The sequence below is a fragment of the Brachycentrus maculatus genome, unplaced genomic scaffold (genome assembly GCF_059751285.1).
Source record: "Brachycentrus maculatus isolate JH-2025_06_01 unplaced genomic scaffold, ASM5975128v1 h1tg000293l, whole genome shotgun sequence".
In the NCBI taxonomy this organism is placed as follows: domain Eukaryota; kingdom Metazoa; phylum Arthropoda; class Insecta; order Trichoptera; family Brachycentridae; genus Brachycentrus; species Brachycentrus maculatus.
This window is the reverse complement of record NW_028281044.1, coordinates 2,135,552-2,163,098: the sequence shown is the minus strand read 5'-3', so window position 1 is coordinate 2,163,098 and position 27,547 is coordinate 2,135,552. Positions and strand designations below refer to the sequence as shown.

Here is a 27,547-nt window from a genome sequence, read left to right as displayed (position 1 = left end):
GTTTCCTCGCAGAGGTAAACAGAGAGGATAGAACGCCGAACCATATTGATTAATCATTTATGTATTAAATGTTAAATTAAGCCCTGCTTTTTGAGTCTATTGAGTTGTATTTTATTGTTAAAATAAACCAGATAAAATCAATTTTGTAACAATTTTTTCGCCTGGTTATGGCATTTTTAAACGAATCTCGTGTTCATTCGAATGCCTTCGTTTGAAAATGCCATAACTAGGCGAAGCAATATTGACAAATTGACTCTTCTGTTTTTTTTAAACAATAAAATTTACTTTAGTAGATTAAAAAAAACAGTATTTTATTTAACATTTAATACATAATTTAAAATGGAATTGTACAAATTAAACGCCAAATCTTTAAATAAGTGTCCAACGTTTCCATTAATTTATTTCAATACGTTTTTAGACTCATCAATTAATTATTAGATATGATAACATTAAAGAATCGATTGATTAGTAAGCAGAGAGGTTAGAAAGCCAGACTTTTATAGTTTTATCTTCGATATTTAGATAAGAATACAACTGTTATCTTATTTTACTCGTATTTATGAACAATATCCAATACAAGTACCTCTATAAAATACAATGAAACACTATAACATCCTAGGAACTACTATTTTGGGTGAGAAGAAGAAAAATAATTTATAGTTTAAAAAATATTTAGCATTTTTTGCCCCCCCACTAAAATTGTTGTGACTTTTCTTCGAGTAAAATCTATGACATGAGAATTTACTTCGAGTTATATTTATGACGCTTGTAAATTTACTTTGAGTTAAATCTATGACGCTTGCGAATTTACTATGGGTCAAATCTATAACACTTGCGAATTTCCTTTAAGTCGAATCTATAGCACTTGCAAATTTCCTTTGAATCTAATCTATGACACTTGCAAATTTCCTTCGAGTTATATTTATGACACTTGCGAATTTACTTCGAGTTATATTTATGACACTTGTGAATTTACTTCAAGTCACGCCTCATAATTTGATAAGGATTTAAGTTTTCACACACTGGTTTGACAATTGCGTACTTAAGGTGGCTTGTACTTTTTAAGGGTCTATACAATTTTTATACAATTTTGTAACAATTATTAGGAACAACTGCATACACCGTCACGACAACGTTAACTGAATCAAATATCTACTATCTACATATCTATTTGTGTATTGAATATCTCGTTCTATATTTTAAGACATCTATATACAGGATGTTTAAATAAAATATTTTAAAGAAATTTTGCGTAGCTGACCAGTCTGATAATGTAAGCAATCACGAAACCCGGTCACTGGTCAAATAAAATAATTGTGTAAAAAATTATATAGTTTCATTAATTGATTTGGCAGTCAATTTGCGGTAAAATCTACCAATTTTTTATTTAAGTTTAACTTAGTAAATACCACTATTTAAATCGTGGTATTTACTGAGTAAAACTTTATTTAAAAATTATAAAGTTATTGTTGTATTATTTATTGATTGAGTTTGTGGAATTATGTGATGATTTAAATATAAAAATAAAACATTTTTATAAGACCTCTTCTTGAGTTTTTTAAATGTAAACGTTCATAAACTAGTTTTCAGAAGTACTTACAGACGTTTTCATCAACAGGTGAAAACACACACTTTTACATTAATTAAGAAAAGTGTGCAGGCAGAGAGAATAGAGCTCCACACTACTCTATCTTTGCAAACAATCTTTATCTCTTCCACATTCATGCATCACATACACAACCGCCGATTATTCCGACTCCCGCTTTCAAGTATTTGACGTACCCGATTGTGCCATGTTCTCCTCGGTCTTTCTCTGCTTCTATTTTCAACTACATTCGCCTAATAAATTTGTTATACCATTCTTTCCTCACTCATACGTTCCGCATGTCCAAACCATCTCGAGACGCCTTTGTTGATCGATCGATAATGCTTATCCCAGCCTTGCATTCATTTCTTATTAAGCAAATGCTGAGAAGTTCCTGATTGGCCCACACTAGATTATCCCTCCTGTTCCCAACACAGGTTTAAATAAAAATATATTTATTTAATTAAAAGAAACAAAATTCACTTAATGATCTATAAACCTTGTACATAATAAGCGAGGAAAATAATAAATGAAATTCCTATATTACAAAAAAATCATTCCTTATTTCACCCTATTGAATTGATTGATATTTTTCATTTTATTAACACACCCTGTATGTCGGGTGTGTGATACAACCTTCGTCATACACTTGTTGTGTGAAAACACACTGTATGGTCCGTTCACAAAGGTATCTATTACCGGAGAACGGAATCGAACCAAGGGTATTCGGTTACAGCGGAGGAAGTCGAGCTGCGTGTCTTTCCAACGCGCGGCCGCGGACAAGCGCTCCCAGAGCCCCCGAAACCGGTCAACATGAGTATCTCTGCGTCAATCTAACCATCTTGGTCACAACTGTCGTCAAGAAAAGGCAATTCAGTTGGCTTGGCCATGTGCTCCGCATGCCTCCTGAGGGCCGCCATCAAGCTTACCTCTTTTATATTATTTTTTTACATCTCATCAAAGATGAAGAAGAATATGGACGTCTGGGCATTTACGGGGCTGACGACCGTCATAGGTTGGTTTAAGTGATCACTTTACACACGTGTAACATTCACCAATTCTACCCATTATTGACAACCACACTACTCTAATTCTTGGAAGTTCTATATATATGAACCAATTTAGAAACCTTGTTCTTGAATCACTAGAACTTCACTAGAGACATCTATTATCACTTAAACCAGTCTAAGACGGTCGTCAGCCCCGTAAATGCCCAGACTTCCATATTCTTCTTCATCTTTGATGAGATGTCAAAAAATAATATGAAAATAACTCCTGTAATTGGAGATAATCCAGATTTTGTGAACAAGTATTTGGAAACACTCAAAATGTTGCCTCTTTTATAATTATCCCTCCTGTTTCCAACACAGATTCAAATAAAAATATATTTAATTAGCTAGAAGAAACAAAAATCTACTAAATGATCTATAAACCTTGTACATAATAAGCAAGCTAAATAATAATGCAATTCCCATCTAAAAAAAAACAAAGCTTGCCTCTTTTACCAGGCATCAGGTTCGTTTTTCATTAATTGATTCGGCAGTCACTTTGTGGTAAAATATATCCATTTTTAATTAATGTTTTACGTAGTAAAAACCACTATTTCTTAAAATCTACTGTGATTGAAAATACGGTTTTTGAAAATGATGCGGAATGCATCGAAACACGTGTCACAGTAGATTTTAAGAAATAGTGGTATTTACTAAGTAAAACATTAATTAAAAATCAGGTTCGTTGTTGAAATACGCTCCCTCAGACGAGTATGGAAAATCAATGTATGACAGAATTAAAAACGAAAATATAATAAAGAATGTAAGGCTGAACTAGGAATAATTGAAAATATTAGGAAGAGTTATTTAAGGTGGTGTCCGCCTCCGTAGTGTAATGGTCAGCACGCTCGGCTACCGTTCTGGAGGATCCGGGTTCGATTCCCAGCGGGGGTTAAATAAATATGAGTGTTTTTTTCACTGTTATATTTATTCAATACTACCCTGGACTGGTACCTGAAGCGGAGGGCTGATCATCTTTCCTTCATGTGTAAACGATCAAGATAACACTGCGTTTATATGACGCAGTGCCCTATGCACCGTTGGGGTGCGGATAAGGGTTTTATTATTTATTATTATATTTAAGGTGGTATAGACATGTGGAGCGAATGGATTTCGAGAGAAAGATGACTAAGAAAATACATATATGTAGCTAATGTGAGAGGGAAAACAAAACGAGGACCACCGAAAAAGTCTTGGGACGATCAGATCAATCAGAAGCTAAAAACTGGTGGTGTCGAAAGTCTGCGTAATCAGATGGCATGTATGACTAGATGTATGGATGTGAAGGAACCATATTTTGCTATATTAAGCTGGTAAAAGAAGGATTAAAGTAGCAATTTTCCAGCCCTTGTGTTGGCGACACATGACTTAGGTATTCAAAACTATAATACGATTATAATATCTGAAATGTAATCGATATCTTTATCTTTGGCAAATACGTAAAACATACTATGTATTACTGAGTAGAAACTACATATTAGTATGTAATGTACATAGTATAATACAGATAGGTACATTTGGTATTTTAGATATCGCTCACTCCTTTCAAGAACGTCATAAATCAAAAATCGTCAATTTTCAGTTGTGCATGTTTCCGAAATGCCCAGAAAATGTTCTATATCCCAGCAAAACAGGCATATTTTTAACCTGATATTTACCCGCTACAGGACAGAAAGCATTGTTTTTGCATTTTTAAGAAAAGGTATTGATCAATTATTTTTTTAAACATACTTAATATTTTTCAAATGGAGAAAAAACCCTCATGTTTTACCTTAAAAGATTTGTTGCACAGTGCAAAGTTCAGTAAGTGGCTTGATATTTATTTTTAATATATTGTATTATATTTTAAAACTAGGAGTGAGCGATATATCCTAATATAGTATTAGAAAACGTGGCTTCTTAATAGGTTGTGATATTAATTTTTAACAAGAATTTATCTAAATCGTGAGTTTTTTCAGAGTTTTTTTTCAATTCTAGCCTAAACAATCATGGTTTCTTTATACGGATTTTTTTTTGAATAATTCATCGAAATAAGGAGGTTTTCAATTTTAACATCAGAAAAGATGGCTTCATCATTTGGATATGATTTTATCCAAATCATACAGTTTTTTTCTGTGTATTTTCAATTCTTAATTCAGGAAACATGGTTCCTTTCTATGAATATTAATTTTTCAACAAAAATTCATGAAATCGTGACTATTTTTCGGAGTATTTTCAATTCTAACTTCAAAAAACATAGCTCTTTTCTGTGGACTTTATTTTTTCAGAAAACATATGAACTTCTTCATATGGATATGATTTTTTTTGTAATAAATTAATCCAAATCATCTCAACACCCATATATTTATTTTATCGATAATGTTTATCTCATATTATTTTTTGACATCTCATCAAAGATGAAGAAGAATATGGAAGTCTGGGCATTTACGGGGCTGACGACCGTCATTGGCTGGTTTAAGTGATCACTTTACACACGTGTAACATTCACCAATTCTACCCATTATTGACAACCACACTACTCAAATTCTTGGAAAAGTGATATACGTGTGTAAAGTGATCACTTAACCAGCCGATGACGGTCGTTAGCCCCGTAAATGCCCAGACTTCCATATTCTTCTTCATCTTTGATGAGATGTCAAAAAATAATATGAAAATAACTCCTGTAATTGGAGATAATCCAGATTTTGTGAACAAGTATTTGGACACACTCAAAATGTTGTAAATGTTTATCTCAGTCTTGCATTCTTTCTTTATTTTACCAATCGAACATTTACTATAGGTACGTCGTTTTGACGCTCTGAGAGATCGCATTCCGACTGCGTTTAGTCCACTTACATCCTTCTTTTGCAAACTCCATACTTCACTCCCACACATTAGGCTTGGTACTGCCATAACAATACTGTTTATTGATAATTCTTCACTGTAATGTTTATTTAATTTTAAAAGGTATTACGAAGGATTGCCTTGCCTACATGTAAGTAACGATCAAGATAACACTGGGTCATTATGATGCAGTGCCCTAACCACCACCGGGTGCGGATAAGAGACAGAAAATAATATATGTCAGAATTTGCGAATTTTGATAAACTCAAAATATTGCGAAAAAAAATAATTGAAATTTTCTCGTATGTTTTTTGCTGATACTTATGTGGGACATTTTATAAACCTTATAAAATAAATAAAACTAAAACTTTGTTTTAATCCATCCCTTAAAAAGACAAGTGCTTGTAAAAACCGGTTGGAAAAATAGTAAAAACATGAAAGTTTCTTGAATGTTCTGTTGCAGATACTCTGTGGATACTTTTATAAAACTATAAAATAAAACCAAAACTTGTTTTTAACCATTTTTGGTACTCTCCTCCAAATGGTTTCGATAAGCACCTTGTCATCTTTAGTGGTGGATATGTACATACATCATATGTACATATCCATCCCTGAAGATGACAAGGTGCTTGTTGAAACCGGTCAGAGAAAAGTAACAAAAATAAATGGTCAAAAACAACGTTCTAGTTTTATTTATATTACTAACTATCTAATTATGAAAAATAACGATCACTATACGAAAAATATGGCAAAACGTACATGTCACAAATTTAGAAGAAACGAATAGTTGAAAGTCCATAGTTTTCACGATTTTGTTAGCGAAATAATAACAAAAATAAAAGTAGTTACAAACAATATACGAGTTTTATTTATTTTACCAACGATTAAATTACTTGATAACGTTTACTGTGCGGAAAAAATGGTAAAACATATAAGTCACAAATTTAGAAAAAAATTCAGTTAAAATTCCATAGTTTTCACGATTTTGTTGGCGAAATAATGACAAAAATAAAAGTGGTAAAAAATAATATACATTCGAGTTATATTTGTTTTTGTAATTAAAATAAAACTTTGTTTCAAAATCACTATAAATATTTTACTATAAATAAATTATAATGTCTACCGGTTTCGAAGCAAACCGTTAGCTTCGAAACCGGTAGACATTATAATTAAGTTATAATAAAATATTAATATTGTTTTAAAATTAAAAACAAAGTTACATTTTAATTATAAAATGGAAAATCACAAAGTTAGTGCTTCAAATATAAATTATATATTTGTTTTTTTTTATGATTTAATTATCATTGATTACGATCACTATACGAAAAATTCATAAAACTTACACGTCACAAATTTAGAAAAAAATTTAGTAAAATGTCACTAAAAATGGCATTTATCCACTGAAACGCGCGCGTCGTTCATTCGACCCACAAACATTTTCTGTATTAAACATAATCGCAAGTTTCAGAGCGTCCGCGCTTTTTTTTAAAAAACTTTTCGCAGTTTTCGGGGCACACTACCCTTCGCGGGCGTTTCGACTGGTTTTATTATTGTTTTATTATTGCCCTATTCGCACTTTCGACGCCGGGTTGCCGTCAGACGTCCGCCGGGCGCTGTCACGCGGGGGCACTGCGCGCCGCCGCTAGGGATGGGGCGTCGCGGGCGCCGCCGCCGGGTACCTACCTACCCTACCACCCAATGGGCGAAGGAAAGATAAGGCTTGCGGCCGGGATAAAAAGGGAACAATGAAAAATCATCTGTATTTTATCTTTAAAATTATTATTATTATTATTTTTTATTATTATTATTTTTTTATTATTATTTATTTTATTTATTATGTCCGCCTCCGTAGTGTTATGGTCAGCACGGTTGGCTAAACAGAACAGATTTGCATTTAAAGGATTTTTTGTGCGATATTGCAAATGTAACTTTTTGGTGTGGATCTGCACATATCGTTCACTCCTTTCAACAACGTCATACATCAAAAATCTTAATTTTTCAGGAGATTGTTTTTAAAGTTTGCTGTTTTCTGTAGCGGCTAAAAATATGCCGCTTTCGCTGGGATAAAGTACATTTTCTGGGCATTCCGAAAACATGCACAACTGAAAATTGACGATTTTTGATTTATGACGTTCTTGAAAGGAGTGAGCGATATGACGTTGTTGAAAGGAGCTAGCGATGTGACTTATGTATGTAATGTTTTTATTAAAATAATTATACTTATTTACTATTTTTGATATATTGCTCACTCCTTTCAAGAACGTCATAAATCAAAAAACTTGATTTTTCAGGAGATCGTTTTTAAAGTTTAAAAATATAATACAATGTATCAAAAATAAATATCAAGCCACTTTTTGAAATTTTTCCTGTGCAACAGATCTTTTTGGGTAAAACCTGAATGTTTTTTCTCCATTTGAAAAATATTCAGTATATTTAAATAAATAATTAAACAATACCTTTTCTTCAAAATGCAAAAACAACATTTTCTGCCCTGTAGCGGGTAAATATTAAGTTTAAAAATATGCCGCTTTTGCTGGGATATAGTACATTTTCTGGGCATTCCGAAAACATTGCCAACTGAAAATTGACGATTTTTGATTTATGACGTTCTTAAAAGGAGTGAGCGATATGACGTTGTTGAAAGGAGCTAGCGATATGTGACTTATGTATGTAATGTTTTTATTTAAATAATTATAAAATGGCATTTTTTACAAAGTGTCGCGTGGCTCGACCCTAGAAGTGTCACAGGGGGAGCAGGACCGACGTGAATGCAGCGGCGGACGTGCTCGCAAGCAGCGTGACAAGATGGCGGCCGTCCCGCCAAAATCGCTGTCAAACCGCGCATTGATACGCCCGTCTCGGGTGATTTGCAGATCGATCCGCGCCTTGTTCGGGTCAATGTCACAACTAAACACACTGGAATATATTTATTCCAGAACTAACATAATACCTTTTGACAGTCTTCCATATTCTCCCATATGACATATATGAGATTACAAATACAATGTTTATAACGAATCACAGCAACACCAAATCGATTTTTAACAGAGAAATTTATCAACATAATACACGAAGATATAATTAAATGACATCAGCACAATGATGTGATCTTCTTTTATAAGTAGATTGTTAATTCATTCGAACCCTTATCCGTACCCCAATGGTGCATAGGGCACTGCATCACATAAACGCAGTGTTATCTTCATATGAATAAATAATAGAGTGAAAAAATCACTTTATTGAAATATTTATTTAACCCCCCCTGGGAATCGAACCTGGTATCTCCAGTACGGCAACCGAGCGTGCTGACCATTACATTACGGAGGCGGACGATAGATTGTTAAACTTCACAAAAAAATAAAACAAATGTTTTAAACAATCCTATTTTATCGAAATAAACATAATAATTGTAGACCTAAACGATTTTATTTATATTTTATACACCAAACCTATTTTAACAGAGTAATTCATCATTATAATACACGAGGACATAATAAAACATATGTGGAGCCGATAAACACATCTAAGTTTGGTGTAAGGTTCTTACTGTGTCGGGCTGTGGTCCCGTGGTTTATGGCGCAGACTTTTGAGCAAGAGTTTCTCGGTTCGAAACCACTCTACCTGATACCTATTTCTAAAAATAAGCCTTTTAGGCTCACAGAAATAGTATGAAATTGAAGTAAATTTGTAAAAAATAAAATAAAAAAATGCAAATTTTACTCTTTTGTTTAAAAAGAAATATTTTTGCCCATACCCAATATTTACCAGCTGCCTGAAATACTTATATAAAATAGAACCCAGTCAAGGTTCCAAAATGAATGAACTGGAAAAATGATTTTTAGAAATAATGGTATTTACCAAGTAAAACTTAACTTATAATTGAAATGAATAAGAAAATATTACAGAAGTGGTATGGACATGTGGAACGAATGGATAACGAGAAATCGCCAAGAAAGCATGTTTGGCGAATGTAATAATACAACGCGACGTCCTACAAATATTTTAAAATCAAATTTTTTAAATCGTATTTTCATATGGGGTACGGAGTGCGTGGAAGTTTTTGGTAAGGGAAGGGTAATTTACTATGAGTATTTAAATGTTTTAGAATTTAGTACATAAACCCTGATGATGACAAGGTTCTTGTCGAAACCGGTTAGATAAAGTGTACCAATAAAAAGTGGTTAAAACAAAGTTGTTTTATTTTATAAAGTTTAAAATAAAAATCCCGATTTGTGAACAAGTATTTGGACACTCTCAAAGTGTTGTACAGATGATCTCATCAACAGGTGAAAATATAAACTAACAAGCTATTATTTACAGTATTAAAACACAGTGTATAAATTGCTACTATTTAATCTCTAGATTTATAAAATAAATGTGATGGAAAAGGTTATTCCCAAGGATTAAAATCGCTAAATTAAATAATAATGAAATACTGTATCTGAGGTTAGAGAGAGAACGATATACAATATGTGCTGGTTGTACTCCTCTTACAAAGGGCAACTTCACATTACTAGGTCTCAACGCTCGATATGTATTTATTTTATGTGAGGAAAAAAGCGTTAAAATGAAAAGTGGTAACAGTAATTAATGTATCAAAAATTAATATTTATGTATCTTTATATTTCTATCATATAAATTTTAGGTACATATTACGTATTGAAGTCGATAAAAAATTAACCGTTGCATTAATTCACAGAAAGAAATTATAACAATAAATGATATAAAATTGAAATATTTTTGGCAATAATTATTTAGGTACAGAACTGCTTTAATTGACAATTCATTGAAATAAAATATAAGAAAGGAAAATAAATCAATTCGAATATTTAGATAAAATACGTATTATACGAGTACTACAAAAAATTACGTTTCATTAAAAATAAAATTTATATATTTACACATATATGTACTTTATTATAAACTCGATACAACAAACCGATAAAAGAATAAGAATTAAGATAAGAAGTCCGTAGTAAATTATAAAAAGTAAGAAAGCCATTACTTATATAATAAACATCAAAAACATCATCGGAAAAGTGTGATTTGATTTTTTTTCCCAATACCATTTACAAAATTTGGTGAAATTCATGCCAAAAAGTATTGAAGCAGTAATAAAAAAGGGAAACAACATAAAAGGTACCTACTGATTTTATTGGTTTTTGATAATTGTTAGTGTTATGTACGTATGTAATTTTTTTCGAAAAAAATATGTGGTTTTTTAAATTATACGAGCAATTGAAAATCTACAAATTAAGTACAAAATTATGGAAAAAAATGGTATATAAATTGTAATTTTTTTGGTATAACATATGTAAACAGTGTTGTATAATAATTTGGACTGAAAAGCTATCTAGAAACACAACAAAAAAATATTAAGTAAAAAAAACTGATAATTTCTGACTGGAAAGATTTGATTGCTCGCTACTGTATGTAGGTACGATTCCCCAAAGTGTGTTAATGCATGTATGCACCAATAAAAAATTAATGCAAAATATATCTTTTTCTCTTAATTTGACCACGACTTGCCTCAGTCTGTATCGCCAAAATCAGTCTTATAACGTGTGCCGACCCCTACCAATACACTGACAAAACCACCCTCGAATCTCACCCTTACTCAAGGGTGTTTCAGGAGAAGCTGCATGCGCGCGCATCGCTGGGCGTGGAACCGCAAACCCCATTGGTCGAGCCTGATTAAGTTATTAGATACAAACATTATGCCATAGCGGTAATAGTGCTTAATTAATTATTCATCTCTCCCAACTTCAAAGAGATTTCTGTAAGGGAGGTATAATATTCGTATAAGGGAGGATTTTTTTTTAAAATTGTATTTTTTATTTTATATTATCTATACCCGGTCACACGTAAAACAAAATGAAGAGAAATATAATACTTCTATAATGTTTATCAATATGTTCAATAGATGTGTTAATCTATATATGTTATTGGTGTGGCTTTTATTTTTAAATCTTAAGATTCATTTTAAAATCATTGACCAGGCATTATATTTTTTTTCTCCGCCAAGGCAAGCCAGTATTAGTAATATTTTGGACTGTAACCAACAGAATAGTTATTTAGTATTGTAAAACATAAATTAGAATCCAAAAAGATGAAAATTTGAAAAAGTGGCACAAGGCACTAAAAAAACTGATGTAAGGGTTGGATTTGCGGGAAAATCATAAAAGTGGAAATATCTCGAAAACTAAGGCACTTTTACCAAGGTCATTTTTTAAATTTTTGGCGAGTCATGAAGTGACCTAACACCCCTTAAAAGGAATAGTGGTTAGTATGTTTATCTACCGCGCCGGAGGTCTCTAGTTCGATTCCTATGGGGGACTATGTTCGATACTACATTATACTATTTCCTAAATATATTGTGACACAAAATATGTTTCAAAATGTATTTTTTTTAAAGTGGTATTTACGAAGTAAAATTTTTGATAAAAAACATAGATATTACCACAAAGCGACATCCGAATCAATTAATGATATTAATTATTTTTTAGGCGATGTTCAGGCCTCGCAATACCAAATTTCGACTGTTAATTCCTAAGTATACGTCGTAGGTAAAATTTTATCAAATATTTTAATGAAGCAGGAAACTTTCTAAATAATCTTGTTCGTTGAACAATACATCTCTATAAGCAGGTTGTAAAAAAGTGAGTCCGAAAAAATAAGAAAAAAGTTCCAATCGGAAATAAGCTTTATCTAAAAGCAGGGATTAATAAACCTTTGTTTTTGTCAGTTTTTTTTATATTTCCGCCTTTGGCATCGAACGGGTTAAATGACCTGTCAATAAGACTATTATAATTCGACCACTTTATATATTTTTTATTAATTTTTAATTCTTTAGTTTTATTTGGGAAATACCACTTTTCCTTAAAATCTACTGTGACATGTGTTTCGATGCATTCCGAATCATTTTCAAACACCATGTGTGAATATTTTGATTGTGTCGAAATACTTGCTCCTAAATTAAGATTTTCTCCGCTAAGGAGTTATTTTAAACATTTTTACATCTCAACATAGATGAAGAAAATTATGCAACTCTCATGTAGTGTGTCACGAGTTCTATCAATGTATTTAAGAGCTCCAAAAATTGAGTAGTGTGGTTATCAATCATGGACAGAATTGGTGAATTTTACACGGGTGTAAAGTGATCACCTAAATCAGCCTATGACGGTTGTAAGCCCCGTAAATGTCCAAACTTCCATTTCCTCTTCATCTATGTTGAGATGTCAAAAAATATATGAAAAATAACTCCTATAATTGAAGTATTTGAATACACTAAAAATATTTATTGTAACTGCAGACAGTTGGTAGAGTTCCATATTGAATTCTTGGGTAATATATTCAAAATTAAACACGGCTATATATCCTTCTTCGTCTTTGATGGGATGTCAAAAAATAAATAATAATTTATCATTGTTGAAATTTAGATATTTGAAGAAGTCTCTATTTAAGGCAAGTATGAAGGTATTGCGGTGGAGTAAATTGTGTCCGACAATAGACCGATACTAAGGCAACCGGTTCGAGGCTCATCCCCGACCGCAATCACTTCCTGCCGTCTCGGGTTCAAATCCTGGCCGGGCAGGACGCCGACCGCAGCTGACGCGATAATACCGTGAATGGAGGTGTTGAATGAAACAAAAACTGTTGAGAAGTACCCACTTTGAAAGCTGATTGGCTTAGTTTAAAAAATAGACAGAGGAAGAAGGCACTAAACGCCTCAAATTCTATCAAACTCGGTCGTAAGTATACTAATGATATGCAGAAAGATGAACAGTATATATTGCTAAATAATATACACTTGGGTCTGTTTTAATACGGATCTTTTTTATGCGATTTTTAAATGGAATGGAACCTATCCCTTATTTTTGTATGTAGTTCAAGACTTTTTTTATACGAATTCATATAAAAAAAATTAAAATTTAGACTAGTGCAGGTTACAGCCGTTAAAGTGTGCTTGTTCACTGGCACAAAGTTAAGATCAAATCATACATCGTACTCAAGAGATACTTTATTGGAAAAAACAGAAAAAGCACTTGTAATTTATTTTGAAGATGTGTCTCAAAAACAATTTCCCATATTCAGTCGGTCCCTTCATCCTCGTTATAACCGAGTTCGACTGTATTTGTATTTTTACCTATTCATGAGAATATCTATAGTTATCAAAACTAGAATGAACTTAAAAGTGGTCTTATACAATGTTTTATATTTATGTTTAAATCATCATGTTTTTTCACAAAGTTAATGACAAATCCAAACCCCAAGGTAGACGACTCCATGGTAGACCAACAAAGAGATGTATCGACTGGGAATCGACATAGCAGGAGGCTAATCCCTCTTAAAAACAGGCCACAGAGCCTACACCAATCAGAGAAAGAAGAATACCAAATTCATAAATAATTGAATTTTTTAATTAAAAACCCTTATCTACACCAAATGGTGCATAGGGCACTGCTTCATATAAACGTAGTGTTATCTTGATCGTTTACACATGAAGGAAAGGTGATCAGGGTAATATTAAATAAATATTACAGTGAAAAAATCACTTTTATTTATTTTACCCCCCATGGGAATCGAACCTAGGACCTCAAGAACGGTAGCCGAGCGTGCTGACCATTACATTACGGAGGCGGACAAATAATAAAAAATAAATATACAAAAAATAAATTTTCATTTTGCGACGCTAGCTAGTAAGTAGCGTAACTTCTAAAACACTGTTATATAAATAATTTGAAATTAAGATAATTGTGATAATCTTGTTTTATTGTAGAAACTAAGAAAGTAGCCAGTCGGATGTTGATTTTACGATGTTTTATTTGATTTTATTTTAAGCCGAAAGCGGTTTTTGACAGGTGGAAATCGAATTGTTTGGTTTATTGGATAATTATTGTAAAATTTGTGTGGTTTCGGTGTGGCTGGAATGGAATATCGGGTGGAACAAAACTACAGTACACTAGAGAGAAAGTTAAAATGCTATTAAGCAAAAAAATTTTGTGTGTGTAGAAATCCTTGTTACTCTAGGAGTTATTCTTTCAGATAAAATAAAAGAAGATAGTAATAAAATAATTTGGTCGAATTATAAGCTATATTTTGAATATTGAAAGCATGAACTTTGTGGATCATAGTGAAAGATTATTTTGAGAAACAAAAAGACTTTGTTTTTTGATCCACTCACATTTTTATTAACAACCAACTAGTTTCGGCGACAATCTGTTGCCCCCTTCTGGGTTTTAGTCATAAATAAACTCAGTCATAAAAAAACTATATCCACTCCCTAGGTGGAGCATATGGAGTCCATAAACTGTCTCCAGGATTTTCTGTCGGCTGCCAGCTCCCTTGCATCCTCTCAAGTCAGATCCGCGTCCCGAAGTTCTGACGAGAACTGCCGACGAATTGTCAGCAGTGGTCATGCTCAGTCATACTCATGCTCAGTCATAAATAAACTCGGTCATACTCAGTCAAATCTCAGTCATAAATAAACCCTGAAGAGGGCAACAGGCTGTTGCCAAAACTAGTTGGTTGTTAGTAAAAATGTGAGTGGATCAAAAAACAAAGCCTTTTTATTTCTCAAAATAATATAAATTATAAGCTGTAAAAAAATTGAAAATCATGTTTTCAGGCGTCTCTCAGTATGTAAAAAAAGACTTTCTCAAACCAATCATAGATGGATGAAATGAACTCACACATGAATCGACATAAGCTTTATGATATACGTAGGAGTTCCAAAAAATTTAGTACCTGGTGTGGTTGTCAAATATGGGTAGAATGGTAAATGTTACAGTGTTTAAAGTGATAGCCAGCCTGAGACAGATCATAAGCCTTGTAAATACCCAGATATTCGTGTTCTTTTTCATCTGCGTTCAGATGTGGAAATGTAATAATAACTCCTAAGTGGAGAAACAGCAGAATTATGAACAAGTATTTGTCCGCCTCCGTAGTGTAATGGTCTCGGCTACCGTTCTGGAGGTCCCGGGTTCAATTTCCAGAGGGAGGTCTAATAAATAAAAGTGATTTTTTCACTCTAATATTTATTCAATATTACCCTGGACTGGTACCTGAAGCGGATGGCTGATCACCTTTCCTTCGTGTGTTAACGATCAAGATAACACTGCGTTTATATGATGCAGAGCCCTATGCACCATTGGGGTGCGGATAAGGGTTTGAATGAAAATGAATGGATGAAATTTGGACACACTATTTTTTTTTAAACTTTTGTGCTTAGAGTTTCGTAGTACCCTGTAGATTAGTACGTAACATCAACGAACGGTAAATCTTTTGACAGCTGCATCTGTGAATATTTAAAAGGAAGTTGTGAGGTTTTCCTCGTCGTTTTATATAGGAAGCGGATGGCAAATATTTGCGGTGATTGACTTATAAAAATGCTTTGTTACTTCATTCATTTAAAGAACAAAAAAAAAAACAAAAATATTTTTATACAATAATTCGATGATTTCGTAATATACTTGTGTAATTTATCCTAAACTTACGAAGGTGATTTAACGAATATCTATGTACATTTAAGACGCAGTGTTATCTTGATCTTTACCACACGAAGGCTTGTCCGCCTCCGTGGTGTGATCAGCACGTTCGGCTACCGTTCTGGAGGTACCGGGTTCGATTCCCAGGGGGGGGGGTCAAATATATATAAATATAAATATATATATATATATATATATATATATATATATATATATATATATATATATATATATATATATATATATATATATAGATATATAAATATAAATATATATTTTAGTGATTTTTTTCACTCTAATATTTATTTAATATTACCCTGGACTGGTACCTGAAGCTGAGGGCTGATCACCTTTCCTTCATGTGTTAACGATCAAGATAACATTGCGTTTATGTGATGCAGTGCCCTATGCACCATTGGAAATATAGAATAAATATTAGAGTGAAAAAATTACTCATATTCATTGCACTACGGAGCGGACAAAATTTTGAATTTAAAATGTACAATTTAAATTTGCGGAATAATCGGTATTGCGTAATTATTTATTATAATCCTATTCCGATCCCCTTCTAAGGGCTGTGAAACCACCCTCGATCCTCCCCCGACGCTCGCCACACACAGTGTAGGGGTGGTTTTGATCTAGCAGCCTGTTTGGCTGTGCCTAACAAACCACAACCTCGCAATTTGCATCGCCTTCTGAGTGTCCTTTGATGTTGTGTCAACTCTGAAATTCAGGGCTGAAAATCATTTCAGGACTTATAAATTTAAATATTTTTTTAAATTCATAATTTGAAAAAAATATTAATAAACTAATTAAAACACTCATTTGATAATTTTAAAGTATGTACTCTATTTTTAATATTTCGTTAGTTTATTAATTCGGCTAAAGTTACTTTGTGCTAGTATCTAACCATTTTTTTTTATTATTTTAACATAACTTGGTACATACCACATTTTCTTAAAATGTATATTGACACGTATTTCTATGTATTCATTTTTAAACATCGTGTGTTTGATTATGATGAGGAATGCATATAATTGTGTAACAATAGATTTTAAGAAATAGTGGTGTTTACCATGTGAAATTTAAATTTAAAATACTATTTAATTTAAATTAAAAATGGTTAAAACGAATATCACATTAATCTGGTGAATAAGGGTTGTGAAGAGTAGGGACGTAACACTCATTTATCATTCATCGTTCCCTTTGCGTAATACCACTTAAAAGCTTAAAATACCATTTTTAAGTAGCATTACACAAATTGAACGACGAATGATAAGGATAATGTTATGCATTATTAACTAACTAACCATCACGCCGCTTCACCGCAGGGGTAGGCAGAGAAAATCGGAAGCCACACCACTCTATCTTTGCAAACATTCTTCGCCTCTTCTACATTCATGCATCTCCTCAAACATACCTGACGATTATTGCGACTCCTGACCCGGCCGCTTTCAAGTATTGGACAAGTTTTCCTCGGACTTCCTCTGCTTCTTTTTCCAACTACGTACATTATTTCCATATTTTTTGTATGTTAGTTATGCATTATTAACGTACAAAAAATATGTTATTTAAAAAAAAAAACAAAATTAATAGGCCGTTTTGAATTTTGTTCATCCCTTACAGAAATCAAAATATGGATCTCCACCACACGAATATATTTAGTATCTACATCATAATTAGTTTATGTTCGGCTAAAAGCTACCCTCCTGAAAGGAGATTTGTAAACAATATACATATAATCTGTACAATTATTTAAGACATTAGTTAGAGAATTATTTATTAATTTTTTTTCATAAAATTATCACTTATCATGTGAACAGACCTTATAAATAAAATTATGAACGAAAAATTATATTTATATCACGAAATATTATTTCTTAAAGGCCTAGTATTCGTTAAATAGCAAATTAATTTCCCTTGAACCCAGGTAACATTTGACGTAATGGATTTTTTTCTTGAAACAGCGTTTTTGTATTGAAAAAAAAAAGTTTTTCTTCGAAATAAATTTATGGTTTTTACTCATCCAAAGAGTTATTGAAAGGCAAGGAGTTTAGAAAGTAGACATTTTTTGTTTTTTCATTAACTGATTCGGCTGTCACTTTGTGGTAGAATCTATCCATTTTGAATTAATGTTTTACCTAGTAAATACCACTATTTATTAAAAAAAATGTTGTTTGTATTTTCTAAAAACAAGTCGCGACCGACCTCTTGCGTGGTCGTCCGCTTACTGAAATTGAATTTTGAGAATTCCCCCTTAATGTCTCGTTTTGTATCTATCCTCTTTTCAAATTATGACAGAAGATGGCGTCATCAATCCACGTCGTCTCAGCGTATGAGAAAAATCAGTCACAGTGGAAGGAAGAAGGAAATTCAAATTATGTACCTGCGAGATCCTGTAGGATCATGACGTACTGGCGTCGAAATAGGGGGTGATTTAAGAAGGGATGATTTGTTCGTATTATGTATTTAATATTATTTTTAAATCCTTAGCTCATATTGCATAATATTTCCAACGAAATTCTATCACATTCAAACGTTATTTACTTATAATTCAAAGAAAAAATTGCTTAAAATAATACACAGGTTTCAAATTCGCCTGCACATCTCAAAAATTCAACCCTCGATAAATATCATATTTTAATTAAAATTTGCAAATTTTCATCTATTTTATTTTTGAAATCAAGTTTGAATATTTATTCTATTTTGATTTTAAATAACGATTCGAAATTTTATTCGATTTTAGTTTCGAATAACGATTAGACATTTTATTATATTTTAATTTTGAATCACAATTTGATAATTGTATTTCCATCTTTGCTTAAAATAACACAGTTTTAAATTTAAAAAACGTCGACTGCTACTGATGTATTATTTACGTTGTTTCTTTAATGATATATGTACAATACATTATTAGCAACTGTTTTACATTTCAATCTAATAAAACAGTACTTGAGTAGCGATACAGGTACAGTACTGTATACTGTTAATAATTTCATGTAATATTAAATCGCTCACTCCTTTCAAGAACGTCATAAATAAAAAAATCGCCAATTTTCAGTTGTGCATGTTTTCAGAATGCCCCTGAAAATGTACTATATCCCAGCAAAAGAGGCATACTTTTAACTTAATATTTACCCGCTACAGGGCAGAAAGTGTTATTTTTGCATTTTGAAGAAAAGGTATTGTTTAGTTATTTTTTTAAAAATACTAAATATTTTTCAAATGGAGAAAAAACCTTCAGGTTTTACCTAAAAAGATCTGTTGCACAGTAAAAAGTTCAATAAGTGGCTTGATATTTATTTTTAATGCATTGTATTATATTTGTTAAACTTTAAAAACGTTCTCCTGAAAAATCAAGTTTTTTGATTTATGATGTTCTTGAAAGGAGTGACCGAAATGTGTTCTTCAAAGTTAGCATGTTTTTCAAAATGTTTTCCAACAAATGTTTTTCTTCAAAGTCTTGTTCGGATTTCGGATTTCCGGGGTTCTACTGTAGGTCAATTATTATTCGGATTAAGTGTTAAACAAAAAAAATCACTTACCGTCTCCACTTTGGCTGTTATGCGAATGGTATCCGTCTTCTATAAAAGAAAAAGAAGAAAAAAAATAAACACCACAGTTTAAATCAGAGTAGGCCATACAAAAATAGTGCATAAATTGAAATATGTACGCAAATTATATTGTACATGAAGCTTGGTAAGAAAAATGTGAATCGTGCAAAGCAAAAAAGGTCACGTTAAAAATACACTTTAATTTCGACCCGATGGGCATTTGGCCGATGGATATTTGGCCAACGGACATTTGGCCGACTGATATATGTCCGACGGATGTTCGCCGATGGACATTAGGCCGACGGACATTTGGCCGGCAGACCTTTGACCTGCGGACTTTTGTCCGACAGATTATGGATGGCGGACATTTTACCCACTGGTATTTGGCAGACTGACATTTGGCCGACGGACATTTGGCTGATGGACATTTGACCGACTTAAATTTATCCGACGGACATTTGGTCGAATTTTTTATTGTCTATAATACGTAACAGTAAATTAAGATTTGATTGGAATACTAAAAAAAAACAATGAATCATAGATAAAAAAAACACCATACTAATGTGGTATTACTTCTAGCCTAGCCTAAGTAAGAAAAATCAAATGTAAAGAAGGCACTCACCACCGCCGCCCGGATCACTTCCGCTTCCGCTCCCCCCTCCCATCATATCCTGGGTGTTGGCGTGCATCAGCTTATGGTGACCCATCAAATCACCATTCGTGTCCAGCCCGGCGCCGAGCACGCTCAGCACATGCTGCTGCTGCTGTAGATCGTGGTGGTCCTGCAGGTCGTGCCGGTCGTGGAGGTCATGCCGGTTGTGCAGGTCATGCCGGTCGTGCAGGTCATGCCGGTCGTGGAGGTCATGCCGGTCGTGGAGGTCATTCCGGTCGTGGAGATCATGCCGGACATGCAGGTCCTGGCGATCGTGAAGGTCTTGGCGGTCGTGGAGGTCTTGCCGGTCGTGGAGGTCATGGCGGTCATGGAGGTCATGGCGTTCGAGCATGGTGTGCTGTTGCTGCCCGGGAGAGTGGCAGTGCAACTCCATCACGCGCTCCATGGGTCACGACGGATCCAGTTTTACTGTGTTATTGCAACTGCCTCGGGAATGACCTAGTTTGCCTTCAGTATGACAACGCTGCCTTCAGTATGACTACGCCTGCCTCAAGTTTTACCGAAGATTCGTTTGAGAACAATTGTGACTGCCTCAGGAATTACTGTATCTTCAGCCAGTATGACTATATCTGCCTCGGAAACGACTTTAAATGTCTGGATTATGACTCCAGCAGTTTGTTCACGATTAATTTATTTTTCACTTTAATTTATTTTTAACACATGAATTATTTTAAGTTCTTTTTTAATAACTTTTGTTAACTTTTCTCAAATACATATTTTTTATTTTAGATTATTTTAGATACTGTAATAAATATAAAAAAAATCATGAGTAAAATTATTCGTAACTGAGTCTATGAATAAAATAACTCACTAATAATCACGTCGCTTCCATGCAGGGGTAGGAAGAGAGAACAGAACGCCACATCAATGCAATTGCAAACAATCTTCGCATATTCTATATTCACGCATCTCCTCATTTCGTATTTGAAATACTTGATCATGCCAAGTTTCCTCGGTCTTCTTCTGCTCCTATTACCAACCACATTTACCGCATAATTTTATGTTACCGCTCTGTCCTCACTCATTCATTCCACACGTCCGAACCATCTCAACACTCATTTCTTGATTTTATCGATATTGCTAATCTTAGCGTTGCATTAATTTCTTATATCAACATTAGGAAATCTATCATACACCGTTTTGCCGCACACACACCTTATATATATATATATATATATATATATATATATATATATATATATATATATATATATATATATATATATATATATATATATATATATATATATATATATATATATATATATATATATATATATATATATATATATATATATATATATATATATATATATATATATAATTTTTGACGCGACTGACTGAGATTATTGAATAAATCAGTTTACGCAACTGAAAATGTTTTATTATATTTAAATATTGCCTAGTAATATAAGCGACCGGCTAAAAATATCCATTTTTATTGGAAATACGCTGAAAAACTCCATTAGTCACGGATAAGTATAATATGATATGCAATTGTAGTTTCAAAAAAACAAACCTTGAGAGGAGAAAAAAACAGCATTATGAAACGGCGCGCAAAACTGATTTCTTAAAATATTTACGACTATTGGGAAATTCGTCGAGTTATTGTTGAATAATTGTAAAATTTACAACATTTGGAATGTGTACAATATTAATGATCAAATATTTTACTGTTCAGGAGATTGTTTAAAAAAATATGAAAAAGGCTGATTAATAAAGTACTTTTACATGATAAATAATAATTCAATAATTAAGATAGTAGGTATTTGGACACACTCAAAATGTTGTAAATAAATTATCTGGTCAAATTATAAGCTTAATAATAAAAATGAAAATGGTATTTTCTGGCGTTTCTCATGTGTGTGATTATAATCCAGGATTCGGATCTCACATACTAATATAAGAGTTTCTGCTTAATAAAAAAGCTTCTTTACATCTCACCAATAGATGTCTCTAGTGAAGTTCTAGTGATTCATGAACAAGGTTTCTAAATTGGTTCATATATATAGAACTTCCAAGAATTTGAGTAGTGTGGTTGTCAATAATGGTTAGAATTGGTGAATGTTACACGTGTGTAAAGTGATCACTTAAACCAGCCTATGACGGTCGTAAGCCCCGTAAATGCCCAAACTTCCATATTCTTCTTCATCTTTGATGAGATGTCAAAAAATAAATCTGATCTATAATGATCAAAAGTAATTAATGGGTACACATTAGATTTAATATCCGTATTGATAACGTTTTTTATTCATTAAAAAGTTGAATGTTTACTCGTTTTTAATTGGGCTTTATTAAGACACAGGGTTCCCAATAAGGCAAAAGTGACATTTTAGTTATATTTTGACATCTCATCAAAGATGAAGAAGAATATGGAAGTCTAGGCATTTACGGGGCTTACGACCGTCATAGGCTGGTTTAAGTGATCACTTTACACACGTGTAACATTCACCAATTCTACCCATTATTGACAACCACACTAGTCAAATTCTTGGAAGTTCGACATATATATATGAACCAATTTAGAAACCTTGTTCATGAATCACTAGAACTTCACTACAGACATCTATTGGTGAGATGTAAAGAAGCTTTTTATTAAGCAGAAACTCTTATATTAGTATGTGAGATCCGAATCCTGGATTATAATCACACACATGAGAAACGCCAGAAAATACCATTTTCATTTTTATTATTAAGCTTATAATTTGACCAGATAATTTATTTATTATTAAGCTTATAATTTTTATTATTAAGCTTATAATTTGACCAGATATTTTAGTTATTTGTGTTCACAAAAGTGTGATTTTTGTGTTTAAAGCAATTTGGTTTCAATTATAACAAAGTTAAATAAATAAATATTTATACTTTAAATTACCAGTGAATTGTTATTATAAACCCACTAGTTAGAAAATAAAAAAAATAAGGTAGGCCTTATTTGGGTCACCTACCTTACTTCTTCAAAAATCTGGTTTTTCTCAATTTTTTGACATCTCACGACCACATACAGGAAGGAGAAAACGGAAGTGTTAGTGTATCCTTCATCTATGTTGAGAAGTAAAAAAAATGTGTAAAATTATTTGTCCGCCTCCGTAGTGTAGCGGTTAGCGCGTTTGGCTAGCATGCCGAAGGTCTCGGGTTCGACTCCAAAGGGGTTAAAATAAATACCAGGCTGTTTTTTTACTCCAATATTTATATGATATTAACCTAGACTCGTACCTTGCCTGTATATAATTTACAAACGACTTTTACTTTGAATCGATTTGATGCAGTGTCCTATGTACCATTGGATGCAGATAAGTGTCAGCATTAGTAGAAGTAGTAGTAGGTGCTACTGATTTTTTTCTGACAGCTGTTTCGCCATACGAGGGCATCGTCGGACCATTTCAAAACTTACCGCTAGCCATCTTTACAAATTTGTACTTATATACGACAATTTGTTTTTTTATTCCTTCCTCATCCTTCAACGTCCTTAGAGCACTGTTCTCAAATTTTATCTAAATTTCACATACTTCTACTACAATCACGCCTTTTCTGTGCAAGGTAGGCAGAGAGGATGAAACCCAACACTCTTCTGTCCTGGCATACGCTCCTAGCTACCTTCACGTCCATACATCAAGTCATACATAATTAAGACTTTTGACTCCATCAGGTTTAAGGTTCTGATTTCACATACGGTGTTTGATAATGATGTTAATTGCGTCGAAACACGTGTCAAATTTCTTAATAATTGGTGGTAAAAAGAAACGATTACATTACAAAATGGATAGTTGTTGCCACAAAGTTACGAATTTGGTCCCAAAAGACAAATATTGAGACTTTTTTCGTAACTAAGTTTTAAGGTTGGCAATAATTATGTATGTACTTAGTATTTATGATGTCTGACAGCTATAATTAGCACAGTTTGATGAAATCGTAAGATGTTTTGATGAGCGTTATTGTTGGCAAAGGGTGGTATCTGAAACAAAATAAAAAATCAAATATTAGTACGTGAATAAATAATTAAATAGTATATTTTATATTTGAAGCACTAACTTTGTGATGTGTAGAGGGAAAAACTAAGGGAGGAGGTTTGATGGACAGTTGGGATTCTAATGATACATAGTAATGTCTCAGATGTTTCTTAAAAGTTATTAGAGAAGGTGCATTTTTTATGTTTTTATTAAGAATAAAAATATGGAATTTTATTATATTTAAATTTTGAATCACAATTTCAATTTTTTATTATATATCCATTTCGAATCAGAAATCTAAAATTTTATTCTATTTCAATTTTGAATCACAATTCGAAATTTTATTCTATTTCATTTTAAAATTACAATTCGAAAATTTTATTGTATTTCTATTTCGAATCACAATTCGAAATTTTATTCTATTTCATTTTAAAATTACAATTCGAAAATTTTATTGTATTTCAATTTTGAATCACAATTCGAAATTTTATTCTATTTCATTTTAAAATTACAATTCGAAAATTTTATTGTATTTCAATTTTGAATCACAATTCGAAATTTTATTATATTTCATTTTAAAATTACAATTCGAAAATTTTATTGTATTTCAATTTTGAATCACAATTCGAAATTTTATTCTATTTCATTTTAAAATTACAATTCGAAAAATTTATTGTATTTCAATTTTGAATCACAATTCGAAATTTTATTCTATTTCATTTTAAAATTACAATTCGAAAATTTTATTGTATTTCAATTTTGAATCACAATTCGAAAACTTTATTCTATTTTAATTTTGAATTCAAATTTGCATAGCACTAGTGTGCAGAAGGACATCAAGATAGTGCTGTATCCTTTCCGAATGTCGACTCTGAAGGTCGATGTCGATTTAAATTGCCGAATTAAAATTCGGTAGATAGGAAAATTCGTACGAACAAACAATGACGCACGAACTAATCGCACCTAGTGACGCGTCAAATCCGCGGACACAGCTGAAACTGGCAGGGATTAATTTTAAATTCTCCGACTTTAGTGTGGGATCGTCATTTTTTAATTTTGACCAATTATTTTTCCTCCTGTACTGACATGCATAATTATAAATTTTGATAGTGTTTTTTCGTGTATTGTGAATTAAGTTTTTTTTTAAATATACTTAGTCATTTGACTCGTCATTTGATCTATGGTGTTGAGATTACCACATCGTTTGACGATTCACTACTAGACTCTGTTTAAATACGAATAAACAATTGTTGTCAATCATGGGTAGAATGGTGAAGTTGCACGTGTGTTAAGTGATCACTTTACCGGCCTATGACACATTATAAGCCCTGTAAATATTTTTCATCATCTTTGTTGAGGTATTAATAAAAATCTGACCTTTTGAGATGTATGTACTTAATGTTAATCAGAGACTGATTTTTTTGAGTTTTCTATGTTCTATTTTATTGTTAAAAAACACATAAAAATTAATATTTGTTTCGCCTAGTTATGGCATTTTCAAACGAATGTTTGTTTGTTGTTTGATCTGTTTGTTTGTATAAAAATAAATTTTGCGACAATTTATAACATTAATTTTTGAAATCTCAACATAGAAGAAGAAGAATATGTCACTAGTAAAAATTCTAGTGATTCTTGTACAATGTTTCAAAAATAAGATAATATAAATATATATATATATATATATATATATATATATATATATATATATATATATATATATATATATATATATATATATATATATATATATATATAAATATATAAATATATATATATATATATATATATATATATATATATATATATACATATATATATATATATATATATATATATATATATATATATATATATATAAAGAACTTCCAAGAATTTGAGTAGTGTGGTTGTCAATCATGGGTAGATTGGTAAATGTAAACCCCGTAAATGCCCAGACTTCTATATTCGTCTTGATCCATGTTAAAAAATACACAGTCAAAAATACAGTCAAAATATACAAATTTATATTTTTTTAAATTTCTTTAGTTAGCTTATATTACACTTATACACAAACTATTATTTACACTTAATTTACATAATTTATCTTCATATATATATATATATATATATATATATATATATATATATATATATATATATATATATATATATATATATATATATATATATATATATATATATATATATATATATATATATATATATATATATATATATATATATATATATATATATATATATATATATATATATATATATATATATATATATATATATATATATATATATATATATATATATATATATATATATATATATATATATATATATATATATACATATATATATGTGTATGTAAATATATATATATATATATAAATTTATATTTATTTATTTACATCACCTTACAGTAAACAAATCATTTATTTTTAAATTCTTTCAGACTCTTTTCATTCTTCATACATTCAGGCATCTCATCATACATTTTCAAACCCTTATACATTAAACAATTTTGTGACTCGGTTTTTTTCCACAATTGAAGTCTTATTTTATGCTTATTTCTAGTAATATGTTCAGAAAAAAATTGTTTAACACTATTTTATCCTAAAAATATTTGAGGAAAATAATTGTCTTTATTTTATACTCTTGATTTCATAATTATCAAATTGCCTCTTTTAATTGTATGAACAGGCTTCTTATCTGATCTGACATCCCAAAAAAAAATTAACCCATTATTACGCTGATCCTTTCCCACTGAACTCATGGGAATAAAGGTGTAGGAATCACAAACAGGACCTCATAAATTAAATACATGATTCAATATAATAAAATGCGACAAAAAAAAACATGCTGATGTCCGTTTGTGTGAAGCTCCCAGTGTCATGTGCGCTTAGGCTGTGATGATACGTTATAACCTTAAATACAAGTCGTAACAGGTTATTTTCATGTTTTCCCATCATTAGTGAACGCGTTTCGTTTCATTTATTGTCCTCACTTTTTTACTATCGGACTCTTCAAGAGCAAATCGGAGGACGTCGGGGATAACTGAATCACTTGGCAAATTTAAATTTCATAAAAATTTATAAAATAAAGCTTAAACATTGTTAATAAAAAAAACATTGGAAAATAAAGCTAATAATTAGTTTTTAACCAATTTTATTTTTGGTACTTTTCTCCAACCAGTTTCGATTAGAACCTTTAAATGTTCAGAAATGGATACGCAACCAATAGGGATGGTTATGAAATCAGTTGGAGAAAAGTAACAAATATAAAAGTGATTAAAAATAATGTTTTAGTTTTATTTGAAAAAAAATTATAAATTTTTATGTACGAGTTTTTTATTTTTATGTACACATCTTTTTTTATTTTTATGTACACATCTTTTTGGCATAAATTTTGTATGCTTTGTGTAAAAAAATATAAAAA

The 27,547-nt window shown here is 31.6% G+C and overlaps 1 protein-coding gene across 1 annotated transcript in view; it reads right to left on the bottom strand.

Annotated features, from left to right (window-relative positions):
• The window catches only part of LOC148305031 (uncharacterized), a 101,237-nt gene extending 80,681 nt beyond the window's left edge, over positions 1 to 20,556 (bottom strand). The window contains exons 1-2 of the mRNA XM_088267353.1: positions 20,121 to 20,556; positions 19,490 to 19,528 (exon numbers count right to left, since the gene is read on the bottom strand). Of these exons, the coding sequence (XP_088123479.1) occupies positions 19,490 to 19,528; positions 20,121 to 20,556 (475 nt within the window). The remainder of the gene's footprint in view (positions 1 to 19,489; positions 19,529 to 20,120) is intronic.
• Between the last annotated feature and the right edge of the window lie 6,991 nt (positions 20,557 to 27,547).